The 20,235-nt window shown below is 34.9% G+C and overlaps 1 protein-coding gene across 2 annotated transcripts in view; it reads left to right on the forward strand.

Moving 5' to 3' along the window:
• LOC127866103 (uncharacterized) overlaps positions 1–20,235 on the forward strand; it is a 32,516-nt gene that overhangs the window by 4,621 nt on the left and 7,660 nt on the right. For both annotated transcript variants that reach the window (XM_052406511.1, XM_052406510.1), the window contains exons 3-8: positions 2,059–2,264; positions 3,144–3,251; positions 5,261–5,349; positions 7,874–7,944; positions 11,631–11,708; positions 14,287–14,400. In XM_052406511.1, the coding sequence (XP_052262471.1) occupies positions 2,059–2,264; positions 3,144–3,251; positions 5,261–5,349; positions 7,874–7,944; positions 11,631–11,708; positions 14,287–14,400 (666 nt within the window). The remainder of the gene's footprint in view (positions 1–2,058; positions 2,265–3,143; positions 3,252–5,260; positions 5,350–7,873; positions 7,945–11,630; positions 11,709–14,286; positions 14,401–20,235) is intronic.

Here is a 20,235-nt window from a genome sequence, read left to right on the forward strand (position 1 = left end):
TGGGGGGGGGAGGGTCTCACAGTCAACTATGACTATGTCAGACATCACTGACAACCAAGGCCTGTGGTTTAAAAGATAACATAGCCAGATTTTTTATATTTTTTTTTAATTTTTTTTTTCATTAAATAGCCAGAGTTGATCATGTATCTATGGACATAAGTCCACAGGTATGTTAAGAACATCTAAGAAATGATAATTATATCATTAAAAAAAAATAATTGAAAAATCAATCATTTGGGTAATAAATAATCAAAATAATAAATCTGTACAGTAACTGTGAGAAGAACTTCAATTCTTGGTAAGGAAATATATAATATGAGATTTGAAATTATGTAAATTACTTCCCTTGAAAATAATTGTCTCTAACAAATCTCTATTTTTAGTAGCAAATAATTAAAAGCCACTACCATTACTGTGGATTCACCACTCAAAATGTGCATAATATGTTGAAATTGCTTCTTGTCAAAAACAGATTATGTAGTGAACCTTCTGTTTATAAATCAATATTATCTTCCTCTTCAAAACCTATTCACCAAACAATTCTAAGACTTCAGTCTAAGAATAAAGAATATTCTTTAAATTGATATATTCAAGAATTGCTTGAATTTTAAGTCAATCTTGGCATTAACTATATCTATATCACTCTTCATGAAAAGCATTTTTTTATGACATAATCTTCAGTGGAGGCGGCAGGCCTTAATATTTTCAAAAATTTAACACATTTTTTTGGGTTCCAAGTCTATTCTTCGTTCTTAAGTATATAAATGGGTTGGTGAATACGCCCCCGAAATCCCTTTTAGACAGAAATTCTCACATGTTACTCGAGGTGTGTCCGTTAAGTAGGGGTTTCACTGTATTATGTTTGTCAGAAATTGATATTTATGTCAGACCTGTATAATCTTTGACAGATTTTGAGGAGTCTGATATGTTTAAGTGCAGGTTTTCATATACAGGTAATGTTTTAATAGTTTTTATGTCCCCTCAGAGTGGGATGCTATAAAATTTATATTTGTCTGTTTGGCCGTACTTTCCAAAGTATTTGCTTTCAACTCCTCTTTAAATGCTTAAAAACATTCACAGTAAAACAACCTCTTTGTGTAGAAACAAGATGATAATGAAGAAAAGAATTTTGGCTGTGACGAATGTTGGCAGAATTATGGCTTTTTATCAGTTTTTTCTTTAGGGAATATAATTATAATCACATATTTTGTATTAATTTCCTCATTAATAACTGTTAGGATCTTGCTCAAGGTTTTACAGAATTATGGCCATTTGTCTGTTTGTTTTTTTATGCCCCCGGATCGAAAGATCGGGGGCATATTGTTTTTGGCCTGTCTGTCTGTCTGTCATTCATTGTGCGTGTCCCAAAACTTTAACCTTGGTTTAAGTTTTGCAATAACTTTTGCATTATTGAAGAAAGCAACTTGATATTTGGCATGCATGTGTATCTCAAGGTCAAAGGTCAAATATATGGCTTCAAAGCGGCGCAATAGGGGGCATTGTGTTTCTGACAAACACATCTCTTTTGCTCTTTAGAATATTATAGTCCAAAAATTGTGTGTTTTCAACTCCTTTTAATAGATTGGTGGATTGTGCCCATAAAATTCACAGCCAAATGACCTTTTCTAGATGGTCATGAAGAAAAAAATCATGGCTTCCTCAAGATTTGGCAGAATTATGGCTCTTCATCTTTTCTTTGACTTTAGAATATATAGTGGGTCTGACTGTGTCAAAGAAGTGGGGGCATCAGTTGTTATGTTATTATTTAGTATATTTATTTAAACTCAAATAGGTTTAACTTCCAGAATATTATAGTCCAAAAATTGTGTGTTTTCAACTCCTTTTAATAGATTGGTGGATTGTGCCCATAAAATTCACAACCAAATGACCTTTTCTAGATGGTCATGAAGAAAAAAATCATGGCTTCCTCAAGATTTGGCAGAATTATGGCCCTTCATCTTTTCTTTGACTTTAGAATATATAGTGGGTCTGACTGTGTCAAAGAAGTGGGGGCATCAGTTATGTTATTAATTTGTATATTTATTTAAACTCAAATAGGTTCAACTTCCAGAGACTCAAATCCGACAGCTGTGTTTGCTGTCAAGGCAGATTTTTCTGGATCAGCCAAACTTGCTAGAGTTAGAGTGTCCTATCAATATATGTGGAGACATACACGGACAGTTTGATGACTTGCTGAAGACTTTTGAAATGAACGGTTACCCTCCAGAGAAGAATTATCTATTCCTTGGTGACTATGTGGATAGGTGTGTTACCATTAATTCCTTGGTATTATTAGTAAAGTTTCTTAGTATTGATATTGGTTGGGAGACTGTCATGTGTCTGGTCTATATTGGTCCTTATGTGCCAACATTTGGGTTTGTAGACCTGATGTAGAGAAGTAATTTGTAATACAGTCTTGACTTATATTTAAATATTTGGCGTATGACCAAAACATCTCAGTTAAATTCTATATTTGGCTTTGGTGACCCTTTTTAATGAAAAGAGATATCAGATAGACTGCGCAACACTTCCATTTGATCCTGATGACAATAAAAATTGCATTCTGACAAAAACTAGGCATAATGCATGTGCGTAGTGTCGTCCCAGATTAGCCTGTGATGTCCGCACAGGATAATCAGGGACAACACTTTCCGCTTTTATGACATTTTTCGTTTGAATGAAGTCTGTTCTTAGCAAAAATCCAATTTAGGCGGAAAGTGTCATCCCTGATTAGCCTGTATGGACTTAACAGGCTAATATGGGACGACACTTTACATACATGCATTATGCCCAGTTTTATCAGAACACGACTCATAAGATCTCATACTGCACCATATTACCCAGAATGGGGTTTTTACTTTTACAATCAACAGTTGTAGTATTGTAAACCAAGTTATTTTCTCATTTAGTTTGAGTTGGCATGAAAATACTGGCATTATTTTAGTCAGTTTACGAATGTTGTGGTTTAATGGTCAATCCAAATGATTAAAAAAATGCTTGCAAGGAAGACCTTAACTGTTTTGTAAGCTGAACCAACTTCCCATGCAGATGATTTTTTGCATGTTAAAAACTTTATTTTACAGTCCTTACTTAAAACATGGAATATAATTGTGTTCATAAGCTTTTCCTGGTACACTTTGCAGAGGAAAAAGGTCCTTGGAGTCCATCTGTTTACTGCTGGCATATAAAGTGAAATATCCCGACAACTTTTTCCTACTGCGTGGCAACCATGAGAGTGCTTCAATCAATAGGTAATCAGTAAGAGTTAGTTTGCATGCTTGAAAATAACATTACCAGGGTATATACATGTATACATTTTACTTTCATCTAAGGACAGAAGATTAAGAATATGCTTGTTATAAGTTGTATATGATGAAGCTTGTTTATTCCAAATTATTTCTAATAAATGTGAAAAAGCTTTGAAACTTCTTTCAACACTCAACACTCACATCACCTGACCTCATTTTGACCTTGACATACTATTTGACGAAGACTCATTCAAATGGGCTACCGTTGGATTCTGAGTCCATTAAACACAACATCTTGTGTCTGTGATTTCCTAACCATTCTTATATTTATGCCCCCATTCAAAGAAGAGGGGATATATTGTTTTGCACATGTCGGTCTGTCAGTCGGTTCGTCCGTCCACCAGATGGTTTCCGGATGATAACTCAAGAACACTTAGGCCTAGGATCATGAAACTTCATAGGTACATTGATCATGACTGTCAGATGACCCCTATTGATTTTCAGGTCACTAGGTCAAAGGTCAAGGTCACAGTGATTCCAACTAGTAAAATGGTTTCCGGATGATACTCAAGAATGCTTAGGCCTATAATCATGAAACTTCATAGGTACATTGATCATGACTGGCAGATGACCCCGATAGATTTTCAGGTCACCAGGTCAAAGGTCAAGGTCACAGTGACTCAAAATAGTAAAATGGTTTCCGGATGATAACTCAAGAATGCTTACGCCTAGGATCATGAAACTTCATAGGGTCATTGATCATGACTAGCAGATGACCCCTATTGATTTTCAGGTCACTAGGTCAAAGGTCAAGGTCACAGTGATTCAAAACAGTAAAATGGTTTCTGGATGATAACTCAAGAATGCTTATGCCTAGGATCATGAAACTTCATAGGAACATTGATCATGACTGGCAGATGACCCCTATTGATTTTCAGGTCACTAGGTCAAAGGTGAAGGTCACAGTGACTCGAAACAGTAAAATGGTTTCCGGACGATAACTCAAGAATGCTTACGCCTAAGATCATGAAACTTCATAGGTACATTGATCATGACTGGCAGATGACCCCTATTAATTTTCAGGTCACTACGTAAAAGGTCAAGGTCACAGTGACTCGAAACAGTAAAATGGTTTCCTGATGATAACTCAAGAATAATTAGGCCTAGGATCATGAAACTTCATAGGCACATTGATCATGACTGGCAAATGACCCCTATTGATTTTCAGGTCAATAGGTCAAAGGTCAAGGTCACAGTGACTCGAAATAGTAAAATGGTTTCCTGATGATAACTCAAAAATGCTTACACCTAGGATCATGAAACTTCATAGGTACATTGATCATGACTGGCAGATGACCCCTATTAATTTTCAGGTCACTAGGTCAAAGGTCAAGGTCACAGTGACAAAAAACATATTCACACAATGGCTGCCACTACAACTGACAGGCCATATGGGGGGCATGCATGTTTTACAAACAGCCCTTGTTCATTCCATTTTTTTCCTAACTCATCATTGCCTAACTCATCATTAATAAGAAACATTTAAGTGTGCAATCTATATTTAATGAACAATTCTGTAAATAAATTACTATTTGAAACCGGAGGGGACTTATGATTTCCGCTCTGTCTGTCTGTCAGTCTGTCTGTCAATCTGTCTGTCTGTCAGTCTGTCCGACACACTTTTATGGATCCTGCGATAACTTTAAAAGTTCTTCATATTTTTTCATGAAACTTGAAACACGGATAGATGGCATTATGGAGATTATGCACGTCATTTCATTTTGTTCCTACGTAAAAAATTCTGGTTGCTATGGCAACAAATATATATAAAAAATACTGACAATGGTGGAGTTTCACCGGTAGGGGACCATATTGCTTGGCAATCTCTTGTTTTTCTTGTATTGTAAGATTTGGACACTTGACTGTTTTTCTTACTTCTGAAAATTTATGTATTTTATTAAATTGTACTTATACTTCTTGTACAAAATAGTATGATGTTGTTTTCTCTCCAGAATATATGGTTTTTATGATGAATGCAAACGAAGATACAACATTAAATTGTGGAAGACCTTCACAGACTGTTTCAACTGTTTGCCAATAGGTATTTGATCCAGTTTTGTGTCCTGCTTTATATCAAATTCTCCATATTTTATTTTTTACTTTTAAATTAAGTAAAGTAAACCTCAGGGGTTCTGAAATATGCTGTCCGAGTTGTCCGAGTCGTCAATTTCCCCTTCCGGACAAGCAGCTTTTGAAAGCTGGCTTTTACGGGGACAAGTAAAATTTCGGTTGTAAACATTTTTCGAGAACGAAACTACTTCATTTTTCAAAAATCAAAAACGAAAGTAAATAGCTCATGATTAATCTGCGGACCAACACGCGTTTTCAACTGGAGGTTGGTTATTTTCAGATAATAATTATTTCATGTAGTAAATCAGTCCATGCGTATATAGCAACAGCCAATCACACATAAGATAACATTTTTAGTAGACAAACCAAAGCACATGTGTATAGCAACAGCCAATGACGCACAAGATAACATTTTTCTTACAATGCAAATGGCTGCATACATAACATGTTCTACCAACATGCAGCGAACATAAGATTTTTATGTCCCCCACCACTATAGTGGGGGACATATTGTTTTTGCCCTTTCTGTTAGTTGGTTGGTTGGTTTGTGTGTTTGCTCAAACTTTAACATTTTGCCATAACTTTTGCAATATTGAAGATAGCAACTTCATATTTGGCATGCATGTGTATCTCATGGAGCTGCACATTTTGAGTGGTGAAAGGTCAAGGTCATCCTTCAAGGTCAAAGGTCAAATATATAGCTTCAAAGCGGCACAGATGGGGACATAGTGTTTCTGACAAACACATATCTTGTTTAAAAATAAAACCACTTCAACGCCAAGCCATGACGCGAATCAGACTAATGATAAAATCAGTTTGGCGTCGGAGAAAAAGAGAAAAGCCAAGTGTGAATATGATAAAGCCTACGACGCCAAGCAGAAACGAAAATTTGTTGAGTCATGGCTAATTGAATTCCCTTGGCTTGAAAACGTTGCCGGTGTGTGTAAATGTAAACTTTGTAAGGAGTTTCCTTTATTAGCGGATAATTATATCATTATAATTAGCGGAGGTTATTTTATTTCAAGTGAATTTTCTAGTTGAGATTATTAAATATCGGAGATTGTCTCACGTGTGACTTAAACGTGTTCTTATTATATGCACATCTTGCTTGTATTTTTTGTTTATGTGAATTTTCTAGTTAACTATGTTTATAAGTTAAAATAGAAGTTAACAAAAGTGTATGTTTGTATTACTTGCTTAATTAGTAATGATCTTTTCCTTTATTTATCTTAAAAGTACGGACAAGTACTTCTTTGGTACGGACAAGTGAATTTGTGGGTCCAACTTGTCCGTGAACAAGTAGACTCTTAAAATATTTCAGAACTCCTGAACCTTTATCTGTTGCTTGACAATATTTTTTTTATGTATAGTTTCATGTTCATTTGAAATCGGGCCTGCATCTGCATATTTTTTTAGCTCACCTGAGCAAATAATGTATGTCAACTATTGGCTTTTTAACATTTAAGAGACAACTTGTTTTGCTAAATATTGATGAAAATGTTTAAGAATGTTTTTCTTGTTTATCTAGGCCTGGTTAGAATCTCATATGGGTCCAAAAATTAGGTCAGCCATGACCAATCGTAGTGAAATCTATTCACCTTTAGAAGCCGCATGTATCGCTTAATCATAATGAATTTATTTTCACAATTTTATCTTTACAATATTTAGACCAACATCGATTCTGATTTACATGTGTCTAAAAATAAGGTAATCGTTTCAAATCTGAGAAAACCATGTGACACTCTAGATGCAACATTTGTGGTTCAATCGTCATGAAACTTGGTCAGAATGTCCATCTTGACAACATCTAGGCCAAGTTCTAACCCGTTTTGACTGAGTTCAAAATGTAAGTCACTTAGTCAGTCTAAGACAAACTGTATTACCACTTTAAAAGCCACATTTACAAAAACATCCAAGCAAATTTGTCTAACTTTTGTTTTCCACTTCTCGAAAGAATAAAATGCTCCAAATTAAGGCTTAAAAACATATTTTTTCAAGCTTTCAGAAAATTTGATCATATTAGATTGTAAATGATCCCCCTCCTAATCTAAGGAGATATGCAATGTTTAACATATAAGCAGTCATGTTGAATACCATTAAAATGTCAGTATTGTATATGAAGTGGTCATTTAAAAAACTGTTTTAATCTAAACATTAGTCCAATCATATAACTAAAACGTGTCTAGTCATACTGTAAATTGATTTTATGTAAGAATTTTTTCATTAAACATCAATCTTATTGACAAAAGCATTATTGATCAAATGTCTTAGTAACGCTAAGCAATTAGTTGTTATACCAATAGTGCTAGAATTTTTGCTTTTTGACCTTGAAAAATGCTTACATAGTGCTTCAATGTTTTCTGGAAATGTCTGTTATACCTTGTGAGTGCTTCAGGGCCATCATGGCCCTCTTTTTTACTTATATAGTGTAGTTGATTAGCATAAATATCACTTACCGATCAACATGAACAACATCTTGTTTGCTGCTTGTCTAGCTGCCATGATTGAAGATACCATTCTGGGCATGCATGGTGGGCTGTCGCCTCACCTTTCCAGCTTGGATCAGGTAGGGGAGGAATATTGCTACTTATAATCAAGTCTCTATTAGGCTTTTGTCGAAGCCTTTAATTTCTATCTTTTGCAGACAGACTTTGCTTTTCCTGCAGCAAAGTTGTAATTTTTTCACAGAGAACCTTGACATTGCATTAAAAAATAAAAGAAGTTAAATTTGTTATTACTGGTGGTTCGAAAATATTCTTTAAAAGAATGACTAAATGTAATTACAGTTGTGAATGCGCTTTTACAACATATACTGTTACAAAACTTACCCAATACTTTAATTCAAAATAGAAAGGCAGCTCATTACTGTTACAAAACTTACCCAATACTTTCATTCAAAATAGAAAGGCAGCTCATCGGAATAATTGTTGAATGCATAAAACATTATGCAACCTTTTTATTTTTAACATGACACTCCCGTTTCTGCGTACAGAATACGAACACAATATCATGTTTTATAACAACTCATAAAAAATTGTTGTACAATCATTTTGCCACTCTGTGAAAAGTTTAAACAACCAGGCTACTGCCCTCTGAGTTTGATTCCTTTGTGTCTGAAGTGCAAAGTGTTGTTTCATGATAAATAAATGATGTTAGATAAAAATTGCTTTTTAATTCACGAACAAGTTTTTAGCTGTACAACCTTTTACCCTGATATGTATAATTGTATACCATGAATAAACTGTTGTTTTAAGTTATTCAAAAGTAATTAACCTTTACCATGTATTCATATTTTCTTTGAGGAATTAATGTTAATCCAGCTGCTTTCAATTGTGTCCTTTCCATCTGCTTATTTTGAAAGAAATCAAGACCATTTGTACAGACCTATTGCCTTGTTTAATGATTGTACGTTAATATAATAAATACTATATGAAAGATCAAACAAAGAAAATGGCCACTGTGTATACAAAATTTGTACAGACCTATTGCCTTGTTTAATGATTGTACGTTAATATAATAAATACTATATGAAAGATCAAACAAAGAAAATGGCCACTGTGTATACAAAATATCAAAGTAAATTTATTAACCATGGCCTGTGTTTGCTTAAAATTGTTTTTAAATGAATAATTTTAGAAGTCATTTAAAGTTTCACCTGCTTATGAGACCCCTTTGTTGTGAACATGTACTGTAGTCAATTGTACATCTGTCTTAGTAAAAATCTGTAACTGGTAATTGAATTTACTCCGTGCTTGCCTTTTTATGATCTTCTTATTGAAGAATGTCCATGGTTATGACCTTGATTCAACATTTATCTTGATGAAATACATGTATTGTAGACATTATTTATTTATTCCGACAGAGGCATAGATTTTTGATAATCCATCAACATGACTTGATTATTGCATGAAGAATTTAAATATAGTGTTATTTTCCACTTATGGTAGGCCACAATGGCATGTTATACAAGCTACTTGAACCTTTTTCAAACAATGTTCTTTCCATGTTTAGAAAGCATTTCCATGATTCATCTGAGGTATAGTATTGCATAGACCTTGCTGTGTGTACCTTGCATACTAACCCACAGCTAGCCTCACTGTCTGCTTCATCACAATAACAAGTGCAATGCAATTAATATTGATTACTTTGTTTATTAAGCTTAAATTCAAATATAACAATCTTTAAACACTGTAATTAAGTACATTTTTCTTTGAAAATGCTTTCAATCCTTGAAAATGTTCTGCTAAAGAGGCTAAGTAATTAATCATAGTCAAATAGGTTCTTTGTCTTCTAATAAAATCATGTTAAGACTGCAATTTTATTGATAGCAACCTCAGGAGTCCAGTTGTAACGTTAAGAACGTGTAGAGAATTGTAGTGCTTTAAAGGAAGTTTAAGTCCAACAATTAAGTCATTGGTCTTAGTTTTTTGTTTTCACTGCATTTATAGTAAGTTGAATTGTTAAATGACCATTTGTTGACAGTTGTTAAAAATGTATTTGGTTTGCATCGCATTCTCATGTAATACATTAAAATAAGTAAAAACTAAAGTCTGATGAAATTGCCAGATTTATAATAGATATTAGTACATCTTGGCTCTCAGTTTGCCATTACACAAAGTTCAAAGTACATGAATGCCTGTATATGACCTTTAAATACTTTCAGATCACGTTTCTACATATCTACAGATATGCTTGTGCTAAGTGATTTATCTTATGGATTCCCCAAAAATTGTTTTCTACCGAAACACTTAATTTCAAGTACTTCGCCTTTGAACAAGTTTTGCAGTATTTACATTAATATAACATGTACTGGCAGCTGTTGCTAGTTTGCCTGCCTAATATTCACTCCCTTTCGTTATTACCCATATTCATATTTGCTTTTTTTAAGTGTAACAACACACTGTATGTTATTATATTTCCGCAAATGTGTCACGTTGTTGGGCGGTGAGTTTGTTTGATGGTCTTTCAGCATTAAATGTAATAAGATTGTGGAGTGAACATCTTCTATATTTCTGAAGTCATTGAGTTGAAACTTCAAATATATCAATAACATGAAGTGTAGATGTGCAGAAATCTCATGCCCAGTAATCCTTGCCTGCAACAGTCTTGGTAGGATATTATAAGTCTTTTTTAAGACGAAGTTCTTGAAAACTTTGTTATGATTAATGAAAAAAAGATAATCCTGATTAAAGGTATTTATATTAGCATGATAATACATGTATTCTATTACAGGCATGCTGCACATTTGATTCAATTTATAAATAATTTTACTTTTATTGAGTCAGTGAATTTACATGAAGTAAATTTAAATACTTTTAGCTTAAAAAAAATGAAAATTTTGGTTAAATTATTAATTTAAATGAAGTTGTATATGCATGCCATTGTTACCCGTTTGCAGTTCATATAAATCAGAGGCACTACACTTTGCACATGCTACAGTAACCAGTCTGCAGTTCTAATTAGTTAGAGGCATTAAGCTTTGCACATGCTACAGTTACCAGTTTGCAGTTCTAATAAGTTGAAGGCATTAAGCTTTGCACTTGCTATTGTTACCAGTCTGCGGTTCTAATAAGTGGAAGGCATTAAGCTTTGCACTTGCTACAGTCACCAGTCTGCAGTTCTAATAAGTGGAAGGCATTAAGCTTTGCACTTTCTATTGTTACCAGTCTGTGGTTCTAATAAGTGGAAGGCATTAAGCTTTGCACTTGCTACTGTTACTTGTGTGCAGTTCTCATTAGTGGGAGGCATAAGCGTTCTTACATGTATGTGCTTCAGTTACCAATTTGCAGTTCTGATTTGTTAGAGGCATTAAGTATCACACTTGCTGCAGTAACCAGTGTGCACTTCTAATCAGTGGGAGGAATAAATAATCACACTTGTTACAGTTACCAGCTTTCACTTTCAATTCGTTGGAGGTATAAAGCATCAAACTTGCAATAAATTATTTGAATGCATCCATCTGTTTGAACTCTAACACTTGTGTCCGTAACTCAAAGCTCGAGGTGAAACTTTCAGGTCAAATACAGTCATAACTCTGCTTTACCTGAGTTACACGTGATGATTTATCTGGCAATTTAGAAATTTCTTAAAACAGATGATCTATATGTCAAGATGGTATCTGGGCAACAACCATGTCCATAGGTAAAATATTCTAGCTGTTTATGTCAGTTGTGTCAGTAATTTGTTTAGTTGTATGGTATGGTGTATGTGAATTATAAAATTAAAATGTTATAGAACCAGAGCACATTTCAGCTTCGAGAGATGGAGAGGCCTCTGGATGTGCCAGATTCAGGACTTGTCTGTGATTTGCTGTGGGCAGATCCTGATGAGGTCAGTAATCTGTGAGGGGCATACTGGTATTGAAACATGAAAAATGTGTTACTGATTATCAGCTTTTTTCGGCCTTAATTATATTATAAATATACTATATACAGGCTGTCAAGCGGTCATACTTTTTCCTACTTTTTCCTACTATTTCCTACTATTTCATCAGGATCCTACTTTTTCCTATTTTTTTACCAAATCTTCCTACTTTTCCTACTTTTTCATTTTCAATGGAGAATTATTTTTTTTTAAAGAGTTTATTAAGTAAACTTGCAGGATGAATGAATCTATGGCATGACTGTATCCCTGTTAATGTGCATTCATCTAGATGAGACCTGACAACCCATGCTGACTGTCTGCTAGCACCTCTTCAGGAGCATAAATATTTATTTCTTATGTAACTTTTAAAATTATTGACAAGTTTTTTTTTTAAGTAACAATAGTGCCTTGTTTACTTCCTTAGCATTTGTACACTGCAGACTTCACTACCTTACACAGTTCCCAGTGATGCAAGAGCTGAGGGAACCCATTGTTTATTCCAGTTTTATTTTGTTTCCATTGACAACAATTTGACCAAACCTTATGCATGTTTACATGATATTGCTGTTTGGAATGTAGAGAAATAGAGATACATGCATTGTATGAGTGGTTATGTAATATGGAATTTATTACACAAGTTATTGGAAAAAAGATAAAACTGATGCTTTGCTGAGTTTTCATCATTTACAAATATAATGTAATAAATTCTGTATTACATGACAACGGATATGATGTTCTATTGATATCATAGGTACATCATGTTTAGTAAATAAATGCACAGAGCCTAAATGCCCTGATACATTTTTATGCTCCCGGTAGGGTGGCATATTGCAGTTGTACTGTCAGTCCGTTTGTCTGTCTGTCTGTGTGTGTGTGTCCGTCCGAAAACTTTAATATGGGCCATAACTTTTGCAATATTGAAGATAGCAACTTGATATTTGGCATGCATGTGTATCTCATGAAGCTGCACATTTTGAGTGGTGAAAGGTGAAGGTCATCCTTTAAGGTAAAAAGTTAAAAAATACAATCCAAGGGAAGTAAGAAGCTTTAAAAGGGAGATAATTTCTAAACCTGCCAAATGATATATTGAAATTTTATTTCAAAGCTGCGCAATAGTGGGCATTGTGTTTGGGACAAACACAATTCTTGTCTAATGATGCCATAGCTAGTGAGGTAACTTCAAGGTGTTAAAGCGAAGTATTAAAATTATTAAACGGCATTATTACACTCCCGCAAAGTCATCAATAATGTAAAAGCCATTATTTGAAACTGGAATAAACAATGTAGTGCAACTGTTTCATTGCCCAATCAATGCTGTCATAAAAGATGTCAGGTGATAAGGTCCTATCTCCAGTTGCATAATCTGCTCTGCAATGACCAGTCATTTTGAATGTAACTTAAGTCATTATAACTGCACCCTATTGTCAATTTAAAGGTTTCACAATGTAGCTGTAGAAGAGCATTTACACTGCTTTATATACTAGTATTAATCTTGTACAAAAAGTTGGTGTATCACTAAATAAATTTGGTCTTCTGCTTAACATGCACAATATAATTACCATTTTTATATCGATACACAGAAGACCTCTAACCACTTATTTGATGATACACCAAAATGAACAGCATCTAATTACATGTATACTTCTTTATCAGGGTAGCTTTGCTTGAAACTTAATTATCATAGATACACTATAAGTGCTAAAATTCCTAGTGGGAAAACAAAGTTTAACCCTTCATGGATGGAGAAGTTGGACAACAGTGGAAAAACACTGGGATCATGGTGCAAGAGAGATACCGGCAATGAGTTTGCAAGATATTGTACTGTCTGAATGAAGTCCATCTTGTAGTAATTCTGGTGCTAATCAACTTATAAGTCATGCAGATGGATAAAAACACAAGGAAAACATGAAATACATGCATGATAATTCACAAAAGCGTTTGTTTGGAAGTGCCCAAAAGCCAAGCAGCTCTCAGGGTTGTGAGGATAAATCTATCTGTATGCAAGTACATCCATCACACAAGGAACAGGTACAAAAGGCTGAAATCTTCTGGGCCCTTAAGGTAGCTTCAAGTGGGTATCCATACAGAACATGTGATGGCACTCCTGCTCTGTTTCAAGCTATGTTTCCTGGACCTGTGTCTAAAAAATAAGTATAATGTATTCCTACTTTTGAGGGAAAAGTTCCTACTTTTTCCTACTTTTTTCCTACTTTTCTTGCAAAAGTAGTTCCTATTTTTTCCTACTTTTTGAAAAAAGGTCACTTGACAGCCTGTATATATGTTAATAGGTAAGAAACAAAATATTTCTAGAAAATGTCTGCATCTCTTGGAAAATTTTCTCACCAGTCTATTTCATCTTTATGTTAATTTATTTCTTTCACCATGAAATGATATGAAGTAAATTGGGCTTCATTATATGTAACAACTTACATATCAAAATAAAATCTTATCACAGTAAACAAATCAGCTCAATTATGTAAAGGTTATTGCTCAGTTCAGTCATAATTTATAATTATGTAAGACATATATATTGTGTGTTTCGTAGGACATTACTGGGTGGGGTGAGAATGACCGTGGCGTGTCGTTCACATTTGGCGGAGATGTAGTGAAGGAGTTCTGCAAAACGCACAATCTTAGTCTCATAGTGCGAGCACATCAGGTAAGCCCAGCTGCTGATCTGTCCTTGCATGTACCTCATATGTGGTAACATTCAAACTGCAAAGGTTTTATTGAGTTTTCAAGTTGCCCAATGATTTATTAAAGAAGGAGGGTAATTTAAGTTCATCTTTACTTAAGCTTTGGCTAGTAACAAATCACACAAATGTTAGTAAGGACTTAAAAGGTAACAGAACTTAAAGTTTGTCTTTTGTCAAATTGCTTAATTTTCCTGAAATTTTGCCTTGGAATGTAACCTTAAATCCTGTATGAAGCGTTGTCAAGTATCAAGAATTTAACCAATATTTTGGTTTCAAACATCCTATGGTGGTCCTCTACAAAGTTATTTAAAATCATGCCCTGTTGGTAAAAATGTCCCCCGACCTGGAAATTACTTCTTAACCCCACAAGACTGAGAGATTTAGTATTTGAGGTGCATCATTGTATGGCAATCCTACAGCAAGTTTCTTCAAATTCTACCACTGGGGTCAAAACTGGCCATGCCTAAGATATATACGAACTTGTATAGTAAATAACTTTTGAAATTTTGACCTTGTATGTTTATAGAAAAAAAAATCTTGACTCTGTCATGACCACATTAAATGTGTCATGCAAAGAAAAAAACTACGATAAAAAACACAATTTTTACTAAAAAATTACACAATCTGCATGTAACAGGTTTGATTCTACATGTCTTAGGTAAGCGTCCTAGGGCCTTGAAGCAGTTTGTTTACATTTAATGGTTTAACTGAAGAATTGGACTGGGAATTTTGACAGCATGACTTCAAAATAGTGACCTCATTTTGCTGAGAAAATGTGAAAATAATGAAGAGGGTAGGACGAAAAATAGGCTTTTTGCATGTGCTTTTTAGCTTACCTAAACTGTTCTCATGGTGAGCTTTAGTGATCGCCTTTTGTCCGCCGTGTGTTGTGCGTCATGCGCCGTCAACATTTGCCTTGTGAACAATCCAGAGGCCACATTTATTGTCTGATCTTCATGAAACAAAAAAAAAGAAAAACCTTGTGAACACTGTAGAAGTCACATTTGATGCCCAATCATCATGTAACTTTGTCAATATGTTTGTCTAAATGATATGTTGGTTGAGCTAAAAAATGGTTCTGTTCCGTTGAAAAACATGGCCGCCAGGGGGCGGTGCAGTATTCCTTATATGGCTTTAGAGAAACCTTGTGAACACTCTAGAAGTCACAATTTTTGTCCAATCATCATGAAACTTGGTCAAAACATTGGTTTCATTGATATCTCGGATGAGTTCGAAAATGGTTCAGATCGGTGAAAAAACATGGCCGCCAGGGGGCGGGGCAGTTTTCTCTAGATGTATATAGTAAAAACATGTGAACACTCTCAAAGTCACATTTTTGGTCCAATGTACATGAAATTTGGTCAGAACATGTGTTTTCTGGATATGACAGTTGAGTTTGAAAATGGTTTGGGTCTGTAAAAAAGCATGGCCGCTGGGGGGGGCCATTTTCCTTATATTTATATAGTAGAAACAGCTTGTGAACACTATAGTTTAGCATGTCAAGGGAAGTAACTGCAAAATGGCTTTTGAAAAATTATGTTGAATTAACAGAGTTGTCCCCCTTTTTAAAATATTTTTTTTAAGCAGAAGAAGATAAAGTGGAATTAATTATAAATGATAGTTTTACATTCTGGAAGATAGCAAACTTTTGAATTTGCTTTTTATTGTTTGATGATTCTGAACAATATGGCATTCTTTTGTCAAACGATTAAAGCGAGACTATACGATTTTTATATGTGTTAAATTGCAATACATTGTATTTTGATAAATACATGTTCCAAGAACACTAAAATGGCAAGACATTGACGACGAATTTCATAAAATGCAGCAAAGACAAATTAGCACCCTGAGCCGATGTGAGGAAGATATTTCATACATATTTTCCTATAATAACCGAAGAATTCGTCTTTTTATTAGGATCGGAGTTAGTGTTCGTGTGTGGTATGAATAGACATCGCTGCAGGAATTTAAAAACAACCATTAAACTAAATTAAGATTCACATCTTACATGCATGATATACATTCTGGCGAATTCGACTGTACAGACATTTTCGATTTCAGAATTAAATGTCTGGCTTATTTCGCATTTTTCGACACATGTTCATCTTAACTTTTATTTTAAATTATATTGAAATGTATGACCTTGTTAACACTCTAGAGTCAACATTTATTGTCCGATCTTCATGAAAATTGGTCAGAAGATTCATCCCAATAATATATTGGACGAGGTAAAAAATGATGCAGGTTGGTTGAAAAACATTGCCGCAAGGGGGCGGGGCATTTTTCCCTATATGGCTATAGTAAAACCTTGTTAACACTTTTGAGGCCACATTTATTTTCCGATCTTCATGAAACTTGGTCAGAAGATTTGTCCCAATGATATCTTGGATGAGTATGAAAATGGTTTCGGTTGCTTTAAAAACATGGCCACTTGGGGGGCAGGCATTTTCCTAATATGGCTATATATTGCTTTAGTAAAACCTTATTAACACTTTAGAGACCACATTTATTGTCCGATTATCATGAAACTTGGTCACAAGATTTGTACCAATTATATCTTGGATTAGTTCGAAAATGGTTCCGGTTGGTGGAGAAACATGGCCACCAAGGGGGCGGGGCATTTTTCCTTATATAGCTATAGTAAAACCTTGTTAACACTCTAGAACCCACATTTATTGTCCGATCATCATGAAACTTGGTCACAAGATTTGTCCCAATGATATCTTGGACAAGTTCGAAAATGGTACCAGTTGCTTGAAAAACATGGCCACCAGTGGGCGGGGCATTTTTCCTTATATGAATTCATGAATCTTCATGAAACTTTGTCAGTATATTTGTTTTAATGATATCTTGGATGTGTATGAAAATGGTTGTGGTCTGTTGAAAAACGTGGCTGCCAGGGTGTTCACAATTCATGAAAGTTGGTAAGAACATTTTGTTCTAATGAAATCTTGTGCTGCACAGAACAGGTCAGTTCTTTTCCTCTCAGGTGAGCGACTTTGGGCCTTTCAGGCCCTCTTGTTGAGCTCACCTGAGCACAACATGCTCGTGGTGAGCTTTTGTGATCGCCTTTTGTCCGTCGTGCGTCGTCAACATTTTGCCTTGTGAACACTCTAGAGGCCACATTTATTGTCTGATCTTCATGAAATTTGGTCAGAACATTTGTCCCATTGATACCTCGACTGAGTTCGAAACTGGGTCATGCTGGGTCAAAAACTAGGTCACTAGGTCAAAAAAAGAAAAACCTTGTGAACACTGTAGTCACATTTGATGCCCAATCTTCATGTAACTTTGTCAAAATGTTTGTCTAAATGATATGTTGGTTGAGTCCAAAAATGGTTCCCGTCCGTTGAAAAACATGGCCGCCAGGGGGCGGGGCAGTATTCCCTATATGGCTATAGAGAAACCTTGTGACAACTTTTGCCCAATCATCATGAAACTTGGTCAAAACATTAGTTTTATTGATATCTCGGACGAGTTCGAAAATGGTTCACAGACCTGTTTACTTCTACGGATTTGCCGTAGTTACTACGGATTAGTTGGCTACACTACTCACTACGGATTTGTACTGAAAAACTACGGATCCATTGATCAAAATGGTAAAATTTCAGTTTTTAATCGTACTTTCGCTTATTTTCGGTCTTAACGGGTAATCATTATCATTTTGGCGCTTGCGTAGTAAAAAACTTTGAAATTCTAGCCTCCCGGGGAACGAGTGCTGATCGAGCTGGTCGACAACTGACTTGCGTATTGGTTCGCAAATTTAGCCGAATATATTCAATTTTACGTTGCTGTCCAGTATACACACATCTCTCTCTCTATTGTGGAGAATACCGACAACAGTTGAAGTATCAGGATTGAGCACGCCTGTTTTTACACACGTCTAAGATGGCGGCAAGCAGACGAGAAATTGTGATTAACGGCGAAAATAACAAATTAACAACGGATATGATATGGTCATTAGTAATGCGTGTGTCAATTAACGCAACATGCTACGTTTGAGATATAAAAATATATTTATCAGTAATCTGTACAGTGAATGTGCGTCACGGAAACGAGTGTTGGAAAAATAGAGTTCAGTCTTCTCACAAAGTTAAAGCATTTAATATAATTAGATGAGTATCGTTCGAAAATGGAAAGACACAAACATGATTTGATTAATATGTTAGTGGATCTGTTTATAATCAGATTCATATGCATATTCTGCTTTATTATGTTTGTTACGCTGTACAGTACGATGAAATAGCATCGACCTGAGGTTGTCAAGTGCAAGATATTGAAAGGTAAACAAATAAAATATTATTTTAACTCCATTTAATACATCATTAACACAACAAGAACACTAAAGGATGTTTGTCAACATTTTTTTTGTTTTCCCCTTATGATATTTAATTTAAAAAAATACTGAATTAAAGTAATAGCTACTCTTAAAGAGCTTATGATCAAATGGTGTATTTAAGAATCTATAGACTATTGCAAGTTAAATATGCATGTGGATGGATATTAACTAAATATTGTCTTCATTGTAAGAAGACATTGAAGCAGCACTTTATAATATAAAATGCTGTCAAACATACACTTAAAAACAATTTTAATTCTGTTACTTATAATCATATGTATAATGCTTAATGTCTCCCCAGTTCATGGTTTATCGCGCTATTTTTCCAATTTCAAGGTTTATCGCGCTAATTTTCCAAATCTGAATGGCACAGGCTGTAACAAATCAAAGCAAAAAAAATCACATAACAGATTTAATTATTAGGAAGTAAATTCATCTAATGCTTTATGTACCATTAAACTGATATGTGACCCAGTCATGGTGTTTTAATGCTCAAAATGATTGAAAAGTTTAAAACTACTGGCAACAGCTCAAAACTACTGAGAGATGCCCTCCATACTACTGAGAAGCAATCGGTAGGGTAAACAGGTCTGGGTTCAGATCGATGAAAAAACATGGCCACCAGGGGGCGAGGCAGTTTTCCTTATATGGCTATAGTAAAACCTTGTTAACACTCCTGCGATAACTTTAAAAGTTCTTCATATTTTTTCATGAAACTTGAAAAATGGACAGATAGCAATATAGAGATTACGCACGGCATTTCATTTTGTTCCTACAACAAAAATTATGGTTGCTATGGCAACAAATAGACTAGAAATACAACTGAAAATGGTGGTTCTGCACACTTTTCTGAATCCTGCGATAACTTTAAAAGTTCTTCATATTTTTAGCTCACCTGAGCACAACGTGCTCATTGTGAGCTTTTGTGATCGCCTTTTGTCCGTCGTCCGTAGTACGTCCGTCGTCAACATTTGCCTTGTGAACACTCTAGAGGCCACATTTATTGTCTGATCTTCATGAAACTTGGTCAGAACATTTGTCGACCGTGCTTGAAACTGGGTCAAAAACTAGGTCACTAGGTCAAAAAAAAGAAATACCTTGTGAACACTGTAGAAGTCACATTTGATGCCCAATCTTAATGTAACTTTGTCAAAATGTTTCTCTAAATGATATGTTGGTTGCATTCAAAAATGGTTTGGGTCCATTGAAAAACATGGCCGCCAGGGGGCGGGGCAGTATTCCTTATATGGCTATAGAGAAACCTTGTGAACACTCTAGAAGTCACAATTTTTGCCCAATCATCATGAAACTTGGTCAAAACATTGGTTTCATTGATATCTCGGAGGAGTTTGAAAATGGTCCAGATCGGTGAAAAAACATGGCCGCCAGGGGGCGAGGCAGTTTTCTCAATATGTATATAGTGAAAATAGTGAATACTCTAGAAGTCACATTTTTAATC

The sequence above is a fragment of the Dreissena polymorpha genome, chromosome 2, assembly GCF_020536995.1.
Source record: "Dreissena polymorpha isolate Duluth1 chromosome 2, UMN_Dpol_1.0, whole genome shotgun sequence".
NCBI lineage: Eukaryota > Metazoa > Mollusca > Bivalvia > Myida > Dreissenidae > Dreissena > Dreissena polymorpha.